General features: G+C 41.6%; 1 protein-coding gene across 6 annotated transcripts in view; it reads left to right on the top strand.

The window, feature by feature from the left end:
- The window catches only part of FRAS1 (Fraser extracellular matrix complex subunit 1), a 419,524-nt gene that overhangs the window by 380,993 nt on the left and 20,532 nt on the right, over positions 1 to 17,999 (top strand). For all 6 annotated transcript variants that reach the window (XM_046656854.1, XM_046656853.1, XM_046656855.1 and 3 more), the window contains 9 exons: positions 264 to 464; positions 2,312 to 2,499; positions 3,651 to 3,926; positions 6,247 to 6,479; positions 8,417 to 8,577; positions 10,586 to 10,800; positions 13,895 to 14,045; positions 15,715 to 15,822; positions 16,817 to 16,976. In XM_046656854.1, the coding sequence (XP_046512810.1) occupies positions 264 to 464; positions 2,312 to 2,499; positions 3,651 to 3,926; positions 6,247 to 6,479; positions 8,417 to 8,577; positions 10,586 to 10,800; positions 13,895 to 14,045; positions 15,715 to 15,822; positions 16,817 to 16,976 (1,693 nt within the window). The remainder of the gene's footprint in view (positions 1 to 263; positions 465 to 2,311; positions 2,500 to 3,650; positions 3,927 to 6,246; positions 6,480 to 8,416; positions 8,578 to 10,585; positions 10,801 to 13,894; positions 14,046 to 15,714; positions 15,823 to 16,816; positions 16,977 to 17,999) is intronic.

Genomic DNA, 17,999 nt, shown 5'->3' with positions numbered 1-17,999 from the left:
CTTAAACATATTGCCCCCACTATATTGTTTTTAGTAAGAAACATGTGGGAAACAACTCCTACAGAATCACAAATAAATTCATTTTTCCAAAGCATAGCTTGGGGGAAAACACTGATTCATTTTTATGACTGCAAACCATTTTGCCTTTATATTGTTAAGTAATGTGAAAAATTCCCTTTTGTCATTATAAGCTGTTTTTATGGGAATTGGAATCCTGTGTGCTTTTCTGACTTGCTCTTGTTTTCCTAACCGTGTTTCCTTAGCGCCCACCATTGAGTTTGAAGAGGCTGCATACCAAGTCCGGGAACCCTCGGGGCCAGATGCCATGGCCATCCTGAACATCAAGGTGATCCGCAGAGGGGATCAGAACAGGACATCCAAGATCCGCTGTAGCACGCGGGATGGGTCTGCCCAGTCTGGTGTGGATTATTACCCAAAGAGCCGAGTCTTGAAGTTCAGTCCCGGTAATTGAATGTCAACCCCAGGGTGCGGGTTTTACTTGATAGAGAGGCAGATATCTTGTATTTGAAGAAAGGAATAAACAGAAAAATAAAAGAGGAAAACAGGAGTTCCAATTTTATGAAGTGTTTATTAAGCACACATTTGAGATTGCAGGAGTCTTTAAAATTTTTAATTAGTTAAAATGACATGAAAAAGAAAAAAAATAGGTCCCCTACTTCAGAATATCCTTGGCATTTTGGTTCATTTAATAGGATTTTTAGGGGGGCCAGGCTGGCCCGGTGGTGCAGCAGTTAAGTTTTCATGTTCTGCTTCAGTGGCCTAGGGTTCACCGGTTCGGATCCCGGGTGCAGACATGGCACCGCTTGGCACGCCATGCTGTGGTAGGCATCCCACATATAAAGTGGAGGAAGATGGGCACGGATGTTAGCTCAGGGCCAGTCTTCCTCAGCAAAAAAAAATGAGGAGGATTGGCAGCAGATGTTAGCTCAGGGCTAATCTTCCTCAAAAAAAAAAAGGATTTTTTTTTTTGTTAGCCTATGATTTGGGAGTGATAAGAGCACTTGATTTTTAAAAAATATGCATGTCTGCCATCATTCAGCAAACATTGGTACCGACCACTGTGCTAGGCCCTTCAGGGATTACTAAAATCTGGAAGGCCTAATCTGTGCTCAAATGGTTTAACATCTACAAGGAGACAGGTTACGCTATTATAGGGTTTCCAAAAAAGGTTTATCCTAGAGAGAGCTGTAGAGACAAGTCAGGGAAGAGAGCAAGCTCTGGGATTCAGGTCACGACTAGCTGTTTAACTGTCTGATGTATTAATCTGATGGGAGGAATGAGACAGAGAAAGAGTTGAATTGTATGCTAGGTTTTTTCACAGAACTTTCTGGCGCAGTATAAGGTGAAAAGGCTGGTGTAGATCCTGGCACCATTTGTGATGTACCCAGGAGAGGGCAGCAGTGGTAGAAGGCCTTCTCAGAGATGTCTGGGCAAGTGGAGGGAAAAAGCCACTCCCTCAGACATGGGGTCGGGGAAGGGTCTCTGTATGTCTCTCTCACCCCACTGGAGCTTTAGAGGGCTTTTGCCTCCATCCCGTGTGCATCTGGTTGGTGTTTGCCCAGAAAGTAGATGCCCTTCCTCCACATGGGTACAAGGACACCTTTTCCAAGTGTCTTTACTTTTTCCTTTCCTGCATAAGAATCTGGGGCAAAGCTAGGTCTTAGAAGTGACGTAGCCCAGATGTCTGTAGGAGAAGAAGAAGGGAACCTTAAGTAGCACCGGGGATATTTGCACCTTCAGAGAGTCATTTTACAGAAAACAAAGGGGATTTCTAAGGCTCTAACCCTCCCCATTCCAGGCCACCAACCTTCACATTATTGTTTTTGCAGAGATGGCGTGGTAGGCCTTTGAGCTATTGCTTCTCATGAGACAGCTTGAAGGGTATCTGTGTGCAAGCACTCACAGCCATGCAGGAGCTGAGGCCTAAGTGTAAAGGGGAAAGAAAACTTAAGCAAAAAAACTCGTAACCAGGGTAGAGTGTATTTTGGATCATAGATTTTTATTACTGCCAGCTAGTGTCAGGCAGGGGCCATTAATCCTCATATGGTGTTGAATAGTAAATCTGCAATGCCAAGCCTCTACCACAGGTGGAATTTGGTCTATAAAACAGAATCCTGTCTTGAGATGGGGCTGAAATGATTAGCAGCCACTGCATTCATAGAAAACCTCTCAAAGGAAAGTGCATATGTTCACCTGGACTCTCAGTGGTCCCAACCTGCAAGATTGGGTGACCTGGGTAGATGACCTAACGAGGACCTTTGCGCTCCTTTTTTTTCTGTCCTTGGCGAAGGTGTGGATCATATCTTTTTCAAAGTCGAGATCCTGTCCAATGAAGATCGGGAATGGCATGAATCTTTCTCCTTAGTCCTTGGCCCAGATGACCCAGTGGAAGCAGTTCTTGGCGATGTGACCACTGCCACAGTGACAATTCTAGACCAGGAGGCAGCAGGGAGTCTCATATTGCCAGCACCACCCATCGTGAGTTGCTTGACCTGAAGGATCACTGCTTTTATGTCTTAGTGGCTCGTAGATGAGCACTTGAGAGAAGCAGGACCTCCAGTGCTGTACTTCATTCTTCTAACACAGTGGTTCTCAACCAGGAGCAATCTTGTCCCTCCCCCGCCCCCCCACCACCCACCCCTCTCACCCTCTGCACCACCTCCAGGGGACATTGGCAATATCTGATGACATTTTTGGCTGTCAAGACTGTCACAGTAGGTGCCATGAGCTTCTAGTGGGTAGAAGCCAGGGATTCTGCTAAACATCCTACAATGCACGGGACAGCCCCAACAATAAAGAATTATTTGGCACAAATGTCAATAGTGCTGAGGATGAGAAACCTTGTTCTGACATAAGAGTAAGACCAAACCATGCTGATACCTTAGTCTGGTAAAGACAGACGGTATAATCCAATTGATCTTTTCATTTCTTTGGTGAGACCTAGAAGAGTAAAAAAAAAAAGTAACACAGCCCCATATCTATTATCTTACATACTTGCCACATGCATAGAATTAAGTATCTGCAGAAATGTAGTATCATGTTTCCCAATTTGGGGATATATGGAGTGAATGCACTGACTTTACAATTAGGAGGAAAATACCTGGAGATTGCCACGGGAAATTTAACCACAATAATGAGGCAGTCAGAATAAGTATTCTCACCTCCTCTGACTAGTCTCATGTAGTAGAGGATATTTTCAAAATATGTCTCTTATTTGACCATGGAAGAAATATACTACCTGTATTTACTCTTATCTTGCCAAATGTGCTACTATTTGCATACCATTCACAAGTGAATGCAACTTTAAACTAGTAACTGCCGTACGTGATATAGCTTTGCTTACACTGTGCAGGAAATAAATGTATTTTTCACATGAGTGATAGAGCTCTGATTTAGGAATGAGATTAATGAGATAATAAAGCTTTTAGCTCAGGCAATAGGAGAGTCTTCACCACTAAAGATCTGCAGTATCTTTTAGGGATGCCTTGCAAAGCATTATAAAAACTTCTGTTATATTTCAAAGAATCTCTATAAGTTAAGTGATTTTGTAGATCTCTGGAGAGGGGAGCCTTAGTTTTCTCACCTTCCTGAGACCCAATCTAGGCTGAAGCTTTGTTGCCCTTTTGCAGGTTGTCACACTTGCTGACTATGACCACGTGGAAGAGGTTACCAAGGAAGGAGTCAAGAAATCTCCCTCCCCAGGCTATCCACTGGTCTGTGTCACCCCTTGTGACCCTCATTTCCCCAAGTATGCCATCATGAAGGAACGCTGCAGTGAGGCTGGCATCAACCAGACATCCATGCAGTTCAGCTGGGAAGTGGCTGCCCCCACTGATGGCAACGGGGCCCGGTCTCCCTTTGAGACGATCACTGACAACACACCATTCACCAGTGTCAATCACATGGTAGGTCTGGGGGTCGGGGCCTGGTTGCATAGGGAGAGAACTGGTGTTGCTCTTTGTTACTCAGACTCTATCAAATTCCTTAAGGTCCCTGCATGGCATTTGGAATAAAATAAACAAATAAGCAGGTACTCACAGTACTCACCCACTCTTTTTATTCTTATATATGAGAAAAGGTAATATGGTATAGTAGAAAGAGAACTGAGCTGGTACTCAGACAACCTGTTTACAAATCTTGATTCTGCCAGTTTTTAAGTATGTGATATTAAAAGGTTACTTAATCTCTCTGAGTCTGTTTCCTGATCTGCAAAATAATACCTCTTCCATTTAGCCACTTGATAAGGTCCTTGACAAATCAGGTATAAAAGTGATCTATAAATGGTAAAGTAAGTCAGGGATTCCAGGTAGGTGTGATTAATGATTACTATTTTGTTACATCTTTTTAATCATTCAATAAGTCGTAGGATATAAACTGTTTAATGACTTGGACCAAGGGTTCTACCACATCTGTATATCTCAAGTGGCTGGCACACTGATGGCACGTAGTAGGGACCAGTTATTAAACAAAAGGATAGAATGCCTACTGAGTGACCAGCATTTTACAAAACCCCGTGGGAGGACAGGAAAAGAAGTTCACAAGGCAGTTGGTGTCCTCAGAGAGTTTGGAGACCAGACCAACATCTCTGCCACCATCCGAAAGCAATGCACAGTTATGGTCTTCCTGACCTTAAGACTTAAGTGCACTACGGAGACTGCTCATCGCTCCAACGAAGCTCGTTCTCCTCAGAGAGGAGCTGAAAGCAGTGGAGAATCAGGCCCAGCACAGTACCTGGCACTCAACAATTGTTAACTGAAAGTAGTTCACTTAATAATTTTGGAAATCAGAGATTTCTTTCAGAAAGATTGAATTTCTCTAGATTTTTCCCGTCCAACCCACAGTTTGTTCTCACTTTAATAAGAGCTTCACCTGGCTGAGATAATAGTGGAGGACAGCTAGTAGACATAGGTGGAAGGTTCTGGATACAGTGGGGTCCCTCATGTCCTTTGACTTTGGCATAGCTTGTTCAGAAAGGCCAGACAGTCAGTTCTTTTACAATATAACCTAGCTCAAATTTAAATTATCTTCTATATTACTAAAAAATATAAATGGCAAGATTTAACATCTCATTTCCTAAGTATCTAATTCTCTGTTCAACAAAACCATGAAGGGGGTTTGGTCTGATTTGAGCCAAATATCCATTTTTAACAGGTACCACATTTATGATTTTACTCTATCTTTCAGTTTTCCTTCTTGCACTGAGTCAGTGACTCATACTTTTATCCCAGTTTCCTTTGCTCTCTTTATTTCTTCAATTATTTATTTAATACCGTTGTATTGCATGCATTTCTCTAAGATGCCTCAAATCCCCTCTGAACTAAGTCCATGTATAAATAAAGAAATAAAGTGTTGGCAGCTAATTTAAAAAATGTTAATGGAAAAAATCTTCTTTAATTTTTAATAGACTTCAGTGAAAATTGTTTTCACGGGTAGAATTTGTAAGTTTATATGATTGCTTTGTGGGAGGTCTGTGGCACACAGAACTACTAATTAATTTTTTTTGTGATGTACTTCCCTGTGTGTATACACACATAACCTAAAGAGTTCTGGTGACCCACGTTGCCTCTGCATAGATTGAGTTAAGCATTCTTATGGCTTCTGTATGTCTGGGAACATGGAAAGAATCTGTAGAAAGACCTTCAAAGGCCAGGAGGTGTCAGAGATCAAGTTCTCAACTTCAAGCCTGCATGTTATCATACCACTTGCAATGTGTGTGGTCATAAGGTGGGGGTTGGGAGAGGGAATAGCAGTAGGAAGGAAAAAAAAATAAGAACTCCTGGGAAGGAAGCATCTTTCCTCTGTATCCTGACACGATGCCCCCAGTAAGAGTAACTTGAAGGCCAGCCAGTCTTGTTGGAAGGGCTGAAAACCAGATGGGTGGTCCTCATGCTGAACCTAATATATAAAGGGAATGCTGTCACTGATAATCAGTCATCTCTGGGCTCTTGCTCCATATCTGTCTACTTGCTCATTGTCTGACCTACCACATTAGGCTATAAGTACTCACTGCTCTGTCCCTAGTGCCTGGCTCCTGATAGAAAGTCGGTACTTAATGTGGTGAATGAATGAATAGATGAATAGATCAATGGATACGTGGATGGATGATGGATGGTCTTCACAGATTACCTTGTACCAGGAACTGGTTGTATCTTATCATCCAGAAGATACCGTGTAAGGAGCTATTTAAGTATCCATGTGTCTGAGGTGCTTAATTCTTCCTGGTAGGTCCTGGATAGCATTTACTTCAGCCGGAGGTTTCATGTGCGTTGTGTGGCAAAGGCGGTGGACAAGGTGGGCCATGTGGGGACCCCCTTAAGAAGCAACATTGTTACCATCGGAACAGACAGTGCCATTTGCCACACCCCAGTGGTGGCTGGGACAGCGAGAGGCTTCCAAGCTCAGTCCTTCATCGCAACCTTGAAATACCTGGACGTCAAACACAAGGAGCATCCGAACAGGTCAGGCAGGCAGTACCTTCCGCAACAAGCTGGGGGAGTGGATCTCAGACTATCCTTTCTGTGTTTTCTGGGTGGGACAAATCAATGAGGGATGCTTCTGCAAGATAAGAATAGTGGTAATGAATGCTTCAGAAAAAGGTTAAATTCTTCAAAGGCCCCCTGAGATCTGGCCCCTTGCCTGTCTTCCTGGCCTCATTTCCCTCGCCTTGTCCTTTTCCCCTGCCAATCCGCCCACAGAGAATCACGTGTAGCTTCGCCGTGGCTGCAGCCTCTTTCAGGTTGCATGCCTCTGCTGTGCTGCTACTCCTGCCTCCAGCTCTCCCCCCCCCGCCTTCCACTCAGTGTAGTGAAATCCCATTGTCCTGCTGTACCCCGTTCATGGCATCTCTTCTAGGAACTTTTCCATCATTTCCCCCCATTTTAGAAACTCCTTCTTCTAGCTCTTCTAGCACCCATGTGTGCCTCATTCAGAGTGTTACCATTATTCATTCCCTCTCTGTCCTCACAGTAGGTGGTGAGAGCAGGCACCATGATTATTTATTTTGCGTTCCCTCTGTCTAGTACACTGCCTCTTGGCACCTGAGAGGCACTCGCCAAATATCTAGTGAACAAATGAGTGATAACGCTGTGTAAACTGTGAGTCACTGGACAGGTGTGCTTTTGTTTTCTCCTGTGCCACCATAATTTTGATGGAAGATGGAACTTTCGTTATTACACAGCAAAAAACAAATTCATGTATGTTATACATGTTCACTAAACTTCATAGTATTTATGTATGTGCCCTTATGAGAAACTGAGTTCAGAGAAAGGGGTTCATTTGCATGGAGAAAAACAGATTTGAATATGGAGCCAAGAATATGCAAATCCCTCTTTTTTTCTAACAGAATATAATTTTTGTTAAAGAGCAATAACAGAAGTGCCCAGGGCACTGTGGACTCCTTCCTAGCAGAAGAGCCATCCTCTTCATATTCCAAGGTTCTGATTCCTCTAAAAATGTGGGTGTTTGCTCCAAGAGACAGGCTGTAAAAACTCCAAATGCACTCTCAATAAACATGCTGAAAATTTAAACTTGTACAAGGAAAATAATGCAGCCCATCAGTACAGTTCTCTTTCGTCGCAGTCATAGCCAATATTTATTAAGCTCATACTGTTTTCTTCAGAATTGTGTACTGTATGCTCTGGAGAAACAAAGGCTGAAGGAAATGGTCCTTGTCCTCAGAGTGGGGAGGCAGGATAAACAGAGTCTGAAAACATACAAGAGATAGCAGCCAATATAAATAAGTTACAGATTTCCTGGTACAAAGTCACCTGAGTGCTGAGGAGTGTAATCGAGAGCAGGCTGCAGAGAGAGGCCGGTGAGGGCCGATATGCAGCACTGCTGGAACTTGAAGGGAGAGAGGAGAGACAAGGCTCTTTTAGTTGGGGAGACAGTATGAGCAGTGGGGTTTTACTATTTCTGAGATATTTTCCTGGGTAGGGATATTGACCTTAGAGTTTAAGAGCTCAATCATGTCTTTTTGGCACAAATACTTAAAAAAATGTGAATATCAACCCTACCCAACCTCCACAGACGCTCATTGTGACAGAGAAGGGGAGCAGCACCTGTATCAGCCAATGAGGAAACAAAGCTTCCATTTCAAGCAAAAGGAAGCTTTACAGTAATTTGTGGTTATGATATTATCTTCTCTTGTGTGGAAACCAATTCTGTGATTCTTGATTGCTGTCTGTTGGGAGTCTGGAGGGTCTCTTGGGGGAAACAACTCTGCATGTACATCATACCTTCATGTTCAGGGAGAAATCCTATGTGGAAAGTGTCAGAAAAAAAAAAGTTGGTAAATTCATTGGCGAAGACAAAGCGGGTTATGAGAAAGACAAGTGCCATATTAACTGTTTGTAGCATCCAGCTGAGCACTTATTTCTGCCCTTTTCTCCCCTAGAATCCACATTTCGGTGCAGATCCCACACCAGGATGGAATGCTGCCCCTTATCTCCACCGTGCCATTGCACAACTTGCATTTTCTGTTATCTGAGTCCATCTACAGACACCAGCACGTCTGCTCCAACCTCGTCACCACCCGTGACCTAGGAGGCATCTCAGGTGAGGGACAAGTTCTGGCTGGTTTTCCCATTCTGGCCCAGCCAGTGGCCTTTAGGATACAGCTAAGTGAACTCTGCTTTTCATGTTTTCCTCAAAATCTGCGTGATTAGTGGATTTCCTTCTCACCCACAACCATACATAGGCAGCTCAGACAATAAAGCGAATAGGAAAAAACAAGGACTTTGGAATCAGACTGACTTCAATTCAAGTCCTTATTCCACTACCTCTACAACTGAGCAAAAATTGCTGGGCTTCTCTGAGCCACTGCTTTCTGATCTCTAACATGAGGATAACAATGGCTACCAATCGAGGTGGGGATGAAAGGCGTGGACATTTTCAAAGCACCTATCATGGTAAATTTTAGTTCCTTCCCTCCCCTGTGTTTAGATCTGTCCTCTAAAATCCCATTATCACAGCCTCTTTAGAAAGCTGAAGCGCAGATGTTAGATATCACAGGATGGTTCTCCGGAAGCAGGAGCTGAGATGGAGTTGGGGTGCAAGATGTTTATTAGGGATCAACATCTGTTAAAGGGAAGGAGAGGAAGCAGGAGTGGGTGGAGAGAGAAATCAACTAGATGTGGCCAACAGAGCTGCAAACAGCTCTTCAGGGAGCTCTGGAGAGAGCCCATCCATCAGACTTGCCCTACTTCCAGCCCAGACTGACAGATCTTTCTACCCACCTCACTCAGTCACTGGATGCCAACTGCCCAGGAAAGGGCATGACCTGGGCTGATGCGCTCTGCAGCTGATGCAGACCCTGAGGTGCTGACAGCCAAGGCTCTGCATCTCCATGTTCACCTGACAGCCAAGGCTACACATCTCCCTGTTCGCGGCAGCAGACATTTTACTTTACAAAGAATCCTGTCTGTTTCCATTTACCTTAGCAAGTGCACATTAAATGCGCATTTCCTCCCTTCACAACTGATGAATCTTTTAACAGTGTTTTTGAAGATAGAAAAGCATTCATGTGCTCTTTCATATTCGTTAAGCATCACCTTGGGTAGTGATGGTCTTTATACAGTAGAAATTAGTTGAGTGAAAATTATTCGTAAATCACTGAGCTGTACCTGACAGTTTAATTGGTCCCTATCTACAGCTAGCGAAAGAAAACATACTATGTTTATAGGCTGAAAGTTTGCACCTCTTCCTACTTAAATACAATTAACTCAACACATGTTAATTGAGATCCTAGTCCTTGTGGGGCAGAGGGCTGGGTGCTGGTGTCAAACAGAATATTCTAAGAGATGCCTCAACTCTTTCAGAATACTGTAGTTGCTTTTAATGCTATAAATATTTTAATCCTAATATTCTAAAATTGTGTCTGTATTCAGCTCTCTGCTACAGAAAGGTCTTCCTTAATGTAGAACAGTTCAGTTGCTTGGCAGCACTTGATCAGTAGTTTTTGCCTGGAGCAGGGGAGGTGTAGTCAAGCATCATTAGCAAGCTATTTACTCATTAACACAAAATTAAGACTTTTATTCCAAGCGTTCAGAAACCATAGGAGGGAGGAGTGGTAGTCAGATGTTTGTTTGTTGGCTTTCCATAAAAGCTGTTTTTGAAAAATTGGTCTTAAAAAAATAGTAATTCATCAACAAATTATCCCTATGGTAAATCCATTTCTTCAAGGACTGACTGCAAAACATAGACGAGACTTACCAGGTGTAACAGGCAAAGCTCCAGTGTGTTTTCTGAGATACGCGGGGCTACCAAGCTCTGACTTCATCCTTTATGATATCATTTGTCCACCTTTTCTCTCTGGGTTCCCACAGGCTCTTGGAGGAGTCTGTGAACCTAGTCACTCTATTTAACACATGGCAACAGGCAGTTAACAAGCTCCCCTTGCACATGTGTTGGGAGCCCGGGTTTGCTCTAGTAATAGTCTCAAATGAAGGGGAAGCTCTCTCAATGTCAAAAGGAGCATCCTTTCTCCCCACCCAACTTCTGGGTGGCCACCAAGAGCCGGGTTGGCAGACTGAGTGACTGTTCCTTGTTCTTCCCTTCCCCGCAGAGGCAGGGTTCCTGGATGACATGGTCTATGACAGCACAGCCCTGGGGCCTGGCTATGACCGTCCCTTCCAGTTTGACCCCAGCGTGCGGGAGCCCAAGACCATCCAGCTCTATAAACACCTGAACCTGAAGAGCTGCGTCTGGACCTTTGACGCCTATTACGACATGACTGAGCTAATTGATGTCTGTGGGGGGTCTGTAACTGCTGACTTCCAGGTGGGTGCTCCAGGGGCTTGTCTGAGGGCCGAGTGCACCTGGGGGCCAAGGTGAAACCTTGTTTGTTTCTGAAGCACTTCAGGTAGCACTTTGCATCCAGTGGCCCCCAGAATTGGGCCAACCAACTGAGTGTCTTTTTCCTAAGTTCCTATAAGGGAGACCTTAGCAGCATCATAATTAGAGAGAGCCCCCCTAAGTCCTCTAAATCAATTAATTTAGAAAATTAATGTGGAAAAAAATTACTATGTGACAATCATTTTATATAAAAATCTAATGTTTACTTTTCTAGGTATGTATGTTTTTTCCTTTGGGCATATTTTGGAAAGCTGGAAAGATTTGCATTTGATGGTAGAGTTATGTTACTACGTAGATGTGTTCTCTTCCCCACCTGGGGAATTGAGTCAAAACAACAGGTGGTACACCCTGTGTTTCAGAAGAGAAGTAGAGCACTATCGTACTAGGCATTATGGAGAAATAATTGTTGAAAACACCTTAATTTATACCTATTCCAAACTGACAACCCTTGCCAAAATAGACACTTTTTGTAGTCATGAAAAATTATTAACCATAGGAAAATTTATGGCAAGAAGCCATAGTCATAGGAGGGCAGTCATAGCAATGGGACTAGGCTAATGCATCCTCATGGAAAAATTAATTCTAAAGCAGCTTCTACCCAATTTTGAGCAGTTATCTCAATGAACTAAAAATAGATGTTTGTTATTTTCAAGTCAGATTTAACTACACTGAAAGAGGGAACTTATAGAGGGACTTAGAGTAATCACTTTAGGAAAGTTTCTTTGATTAAAATTTGTTTTGTTTCTTTGCGATGCCTCATTTTGTTAGATCTCATTTTGTATACACTACTGCCCTCTACTGAATAGAATTTTAAGGCATTCTTAGATTTTTCTTTCTGTTTCTGCAATTGCATAACCTACATTCGCTAAAATGCAAAACTAAGTGATTAGTTCCTCCTCTGGCCCCTCAAAAATTAGTATTCTCTGTTCTCCATGATTTTACTTCAATTACATTTTTGGATATTTTTGTGTGGAATATGCTTAAAAACCTCAAAGACAAAAATTTCTTATTATGTGTGTCCCACTTCTTACACAGAAGTACCGTTGTCCCTCGGTGTCTGTAGGGGATTGGTTCGAGGACCCCCCCATGGATACCAAAGTCCACAGATGCTCAAATCCTTTATATAAAATGGTGTAGTATTTGCATATAACATATGCATAGCCACTCGTATACTTTAAATCATCTCTAGATTACTTATAATACCTAATACAATGTAAATGCTATGTAAATAGTTGTTATACTGTATTGTTTAGAGAATAGTGACAAGAAAAAAAGTCTGTGCATGTTTAGTACAGACACAACCACTGTAGCCCTTTCCATCTGTGGTGGGTTGAATCCGCAGATGCAGAACCCGGAGATACAGAGGGCCGACTGTACTTCATTGTTGTCTGTCTCTTTAAAAGTTGAAATAGCTGATCTCTCGTAGAAAGAATATAGAACTTAGAACCAAGCCCTAGTTCATAACCTCTCTGAACCTCATCTGAAATTGTCACTAAATAATCTCAACACGGGAAGGCACCTAGCACCTGGCCCAAAATAGGTACGCAGTAAATATTTGTCAGGGTTGTTTTTTCCTTTTAAGGATTAGTAAGTAATATGAGGGTTAAAGGAGAATAAACAGAAACAGAGGAGGGAAAATTAATTTTGCTAATCAACTAGAGAATTTATGGAGGTTTTAATATCAACAATCATGAGATTGGGGCAAGTGTGTTTAGCAAAACCTGTGTGTTAAGGGGACAGAACAAGGTATGAGGTCCAGATAAAATCTGAAAATTTTCTACAAAAACAGAATAAGGCCTTTCAAAGGAGATTTTTAAATGAATATGGAATTTGTAGAGTCTTTTGAAAAGCTTGGAGTCGAATTTTAAATCCCTGACAACATTGAGTATGAAAAAATACTTTAGAAAAATAAAATTTGATGTCGTAAATATTGATGAAGCATTTGGCCCCTTCCCTTAATGACCCATGAAAACACTTCACGTCGTATTTTCAAACAAATGAAAAATATAAGTTCCATAGTATATTATAGTATTTGGCCAAGGGTGAAATAAAATTGTTTTAAACTAAGCTTTTTTTTTATTAAGTAAGTATATATTTATGGAGGAAAATATAAAAGACATTTAAAAATGGGTACCACTCATACACGTATACCCAGCTTCCCCATGAAAGCTTCTGCTCATATTTTATCTTTCCATCCGGTTTTTGTTCATTGCATGGTAAAAAAAATTATTAAGCCAAATTAATAGCAGTAACAGGAACCCCCTTGGAAGTGTTCTCTTGGAAGTATGATATGCTGCCTTTTCAAAATTATTTCAACAAGGCATTGTATGAGATGGGCAGTTATCCAAGTACATGCAGCTCTGAGCTGTCTGTTGGTAAGTTTCCTAGATATGATATCCAGATCCCACGACCTTCGTTCCTGTTGCAGGAGACGTGAGTACTCCCTGAAACATCCAAGTCAGCCAACACATTCATCCCAAGGATCCAGACTTGGGCATCTGCCCAATTAGGGTTGATCGCTGCTCTCCTACAGCGCGGAAGATGCAGTCATCCAGGGCCTATGTGCTGATGATAGGTCCCAGATCCTTTGGGAATAACTATGAGGCTTTACAATCTCAGCCAAGGCTTCCAGCAGTTTGAACAGTGGAGGCAAAGCTGCTCACTCTTCAAAAGTGGTTTTGTTTAAGTGTCACCTCCTCAGAAAAATCTTCCCAGATCACCCTATCTAAAGAAGCATCCTGGCCATTTCCATACCTTTATTTACTTTAAGTTTTAAAAGTTGTATGTCTCCCTTACTAGACTGTAGATTCCATAAGGGAAGTGATTTTGATTTTTTCCACTGCTGAGGACTCGGCTCCTCACCTGGTGCCTAACACAAGTGTGGGCACTGATTCGTAATTATTCAATGAGTGAGTAACTAAATGAGTGAGTGAAAATGGAACCAAGATGTGACAATCATATGCCTTTTCATCCCAGAGAAGAAATAACCCTTTCTGTGTGCACATCCTTTGTTTGGCAGGTGAGAGACTCTGCTCAGTCGTTCCTGACAGTACATGTGCCTCTCTATGTATCCTACATCTATGTGACAGCCCCCAGGGGCTGGGCCTCCTTGGAGCACCACACTGAGATGGAGTTTTCCTTCTTCTACGACACTGTTCTCTGGAGAACAGGTATTCCTACTGACAATCTTAACTACTCCTACTTGATGCTCAAGCAAGATTAAAAGAAAAATAAGTAGTGACTTTTAACAATAGCTGCATTCCTCATCCTGTTGTCCTATGTACAGAAAAAGGAGGGCCGCCTGAAGTCTGGAAGGTGTACAGATCTGTGGTTCCTGAAAAAGAGTGATGTCCACATATGTTGATGCTGGAAGGCCTCCAGCATCATGATGATGAATTCAGCCCGGATAGCCAGAGGCCCAGAGTAGAGGATGGCAATTGACAGATAGGCCCTATACTGCCCATTAGGGGGTTAGGAGAAATATGTGTTCTTTAAATCATGTTCGTTTTCTCCTAATTAAAAATGATGTAATTCATGTTGTTTAAGGAGCAGAAGGATCTTCAAATCAGATGCATGGGAATGGGAAAATATATCAGGAGCAAGCTGGCTCAGTTTATTCGTTTGGCCTGGAGTTTGCTCTTCTGTTGCATTCTTGAAAGTAGGCATTTTAACCGTACTTTTACTTCAAGGACTGCAACGCTGAATTTTTAAAATAACCTTCCCCTCAGGCTTGTGTCTATTCCTGCTGTCTTTGAGAGGAGCCCCCCAGGGCTGGATTGGTGACGGCCCCTCTGCTAGGAGCTCACCCTCACTCCTGTCTCTCCCACCTTCTCCCACTGCTGTCACGTGAATAAAACTCCCTTAAAACTCCATGATTCTCTCCTCTGCTCATGCCAATGCGTCTGAGTTGGTTTTTGCTTTTTTCCCATTTTTAGTGTCCTATTACCCCAGACTCGTTTCCTCTTACTCCTACGGCTCCCGTTCTTCCTCTCTCCCTCCCTGGGGGTGATTTACTTGATCTGAGGCAGAGATACTTTATCTGAGGAGTTTTCTTTAGATAGGGCTTCATCTCTAGTAATGGAAAAGACAGTCTTTTCTTCTGTTGAGTGATTTAAGGTCAAATCCTTTATTTGCTTTAATTTCTCATAGGAAAATAAGTTCAGGAAACTTTCACACTCTGGGTCAGATAATTCCTTGAGCTTTGGAGGGTTTTTTTAAAATTTCCCCACTCCCACCCCCTTTGGTTGCCCTTTAATTGTTGGTCATTCTGAACTCATTGGGTGTCATGATTGCAATTGCCCTTATTAAAGCCACAGATAACTCATGTCGTGTAAAGCTAGCCTTGTACAAGATAACCTTTAATTCTCCATTGGTTTGAACACTAAATGCAGCCACCAGGACTTTGTTTATGGTCCCATTAAGTCCTGAAAGATGTCCTGATGAGGAAAAGAAAATACAGCTTGAAGCAATTGTGCTGTAACCACATCCTGGTGTAAAATTGATAATAAGAAGTTTTAAGAACCATTTTTTTTTTAAGCTATGGGCTGAGACTTTGCATCTGGGCTAAGTGGCATATTCAGATGTAAAGAGACTACGTCAAGGAGAGTGGAACTGTAAAAAAGAACCAAGTAGAATAAACTGTTGTACAGTTTTAATTGGCAAATATCTCTGAGTAGACGCTGCATTCATGTGAGTATGTAAATTTTTTCTTAAGTTTTATTCAAATAAATGTGTATCTCTACATAGAGGTGTCACTGGGATAGCCTACATGTAGATTACTGTCCGGGAGAGCTTCTCCAGGCCCTAACTTGGATGTTTTGTGTGTGGTTGTCTGCCCAGGAATCCAGACAGACAGTGTGCTCTCTGCAAGGCTTCAGATAATAAGAATCTATATCCGAGAGGATGGTCGTCTTGTCATTGAATTCAAGACCCATGCCAAATTCAGAGGTAATATCAGTGCTGTTTTTTGCCTCAAGTTTTTATTAAGAAATATTTCAAACACAGAGAAAAGTCAAAAGAATAGCACAATTAAAAACAAAGTCAAAAATTGTTAACATTTTGCTCTGTGTGTGTGTATACATACACACGTGCATACCCATTTTTTTGGTCATGCCATTTGAAAACAAGTTGCAGGCTTTATACCAAGTTACCCTAAATACTTTAGTAGACATCTCTGGAGAACAAGGACATTCTCTTACACATCACAGTAGAACTATCATATGCAAGATATTTACCACTGATCCAATAATATCCAGTCTCTATTTGTATTTCCTCTATTGTCCCACACATGTCTTTTCCACTTGTTTTTATATTGTTTTATGTTTATTTTATATCTGTTTATGTAAAAGGAAGATGACTATGATCAAGATTCATATGTTACTTTGTAGTTGCTATATCTCTTTAGTCTCTTTTAATCTAGACTAGTCTTCCTGCATTTATTTATTCATGACAATTGTATGACTACAATTTTAAAGAATAGAGATGTCTTACTGAGTACCCTTTACCTTTTTAATGATGTTTACAATTGTCACCTTCCACCAAGGACCTGAGTGGCCCTAAATGAGGTTTTCTAATCTGAAGTTGATATTTCTAATTATAAACTACTGAGACCTTTCTACCTCCAAGAAACATGTTGTGTGGTATTTGGTGTTCATTATCACATAAGGACTCCTATTATTGTGAATATCCTCATTAGCACTATTTCTACAAGGCATATTCATATTGCTTATAAATATATATGACCATAATGACCATCATATGGGCTGGGGTGACATGCCATGCTGTCTCAACCAGTGTGGACTATCTTCTAAGGGGTAAGAAGGTAGGTATGGCCTTAGTTGTTTGATAGAAGAATATTAATTCAGTTGTAAGGTTTCCTAGGATATTCACCACAAGTACAATGAAACTCACAAGTACGTGTGTGTGTTTCCCCTTGAAATAGGACAGTTTGTGATGGAGCACCACACCCTCCCTGATGTGAAGTCATTCATATTGACTCCAGACCACCTAGGAGGAATTGAATTTGACCTGCAGCTACTGTGGAGTGCTCAGACCTTTGATTCTCCATATCAACTCTGGAGAGCCACAAGCTCTTACAACAGGTGAATGCTGGTTGGAGTTCAGGGCTAAATCTGAAGTGTTTTAAGTTTCTTTAAGGGCTTTTCTTTAAAGGCTAGGTTTCTAATTTAAAAGGGAGATAGATAAAAATAACCCCTGGCAAATAGAGAAAGAAACAAATGTAGCTCAGATCAGCTTCTGTTGTATAAACCAGGAAGTGCTCACCCTTATTCCAAGAGTAAGACTAGACAGGGCACACATCACTTCCACTGACATCCCATTGGCTAGAACTTAGTCGTATGGCACATCTAACTGCAAGGGAAGCTGGGAAATGTGTCCAACTAAAATCTTAGTATAATAAAGACATTTCATTGCAGTTACCATAACTAATGCAAAATCCAGGATCTCTGGTTGTTAAGTCCAGTTGTCACCCCTTATGGTGCAATGTCCTATAAAATAAATAACAAGATTTATTCCTCTCCCACGCCCAACATAGTGGTAGAATAGGAATTGGAATAAATACAGTAAAATATCCCATTTGTAAAAGGGAAGAATAGGAAAAACAAAATTAAAATTGTCACTATGAAAAGGATAATAGGGTAACCAGGAGTCTGTCATAAATATTATTATCCCCATTTCATAAATCATGAAATTAAGATCTATATTTAACATGAGAATTTTATTCCAGCTTTATAGTTAAGAGGTAGCAGATTATCTTAAAAATTATTTTCAGGAAGATTTCTTTAATTATAAATTTTTGGTCTTATATCAGGTATTTTTTTGTATAATGGTTCCTTTGAAGTTGATATATAATAAAACTATAGTCAAGGGCTATGTTTCCTAGAACCTCATGAGATTGTGCATGTTCTTTGTCCCAGTTTATAGGCAAAGAAACTGTCGTCTTTAAATCCTCTAATGACTTCCTACTGCCTAGCAGGTGACGTCCAACTCTACACAAGGGCCATCCTCTCCCCTCTGGCCTCATCTCAAACCCAGCCTTCCAACCACATTAAATATCTCACCAATCCCTGAAACCACCAGCCCGTCCATACCTCCATACCTTTGCA

The sequence above is a fragment of the Equus quagga genome, chromosome 3, assembly GCF_021613505.1.
Source record: "Equus quagga isolate Etosha38 chromosome 3, UCLA_HA_Equagga_1.0, whole genome shotgun sequence".
In the NCBI taxonomy this organism is placed as follows: Eukaryota; Metazoa; Chordata; class Mammalia; order Perissodactyla; family Equidae; genus Equus; species Equus quagga.
Note: the sequence above shows the minus strand (reverse complement) of the source record. Positions and strands in the feature narration are given on the sequence as shown.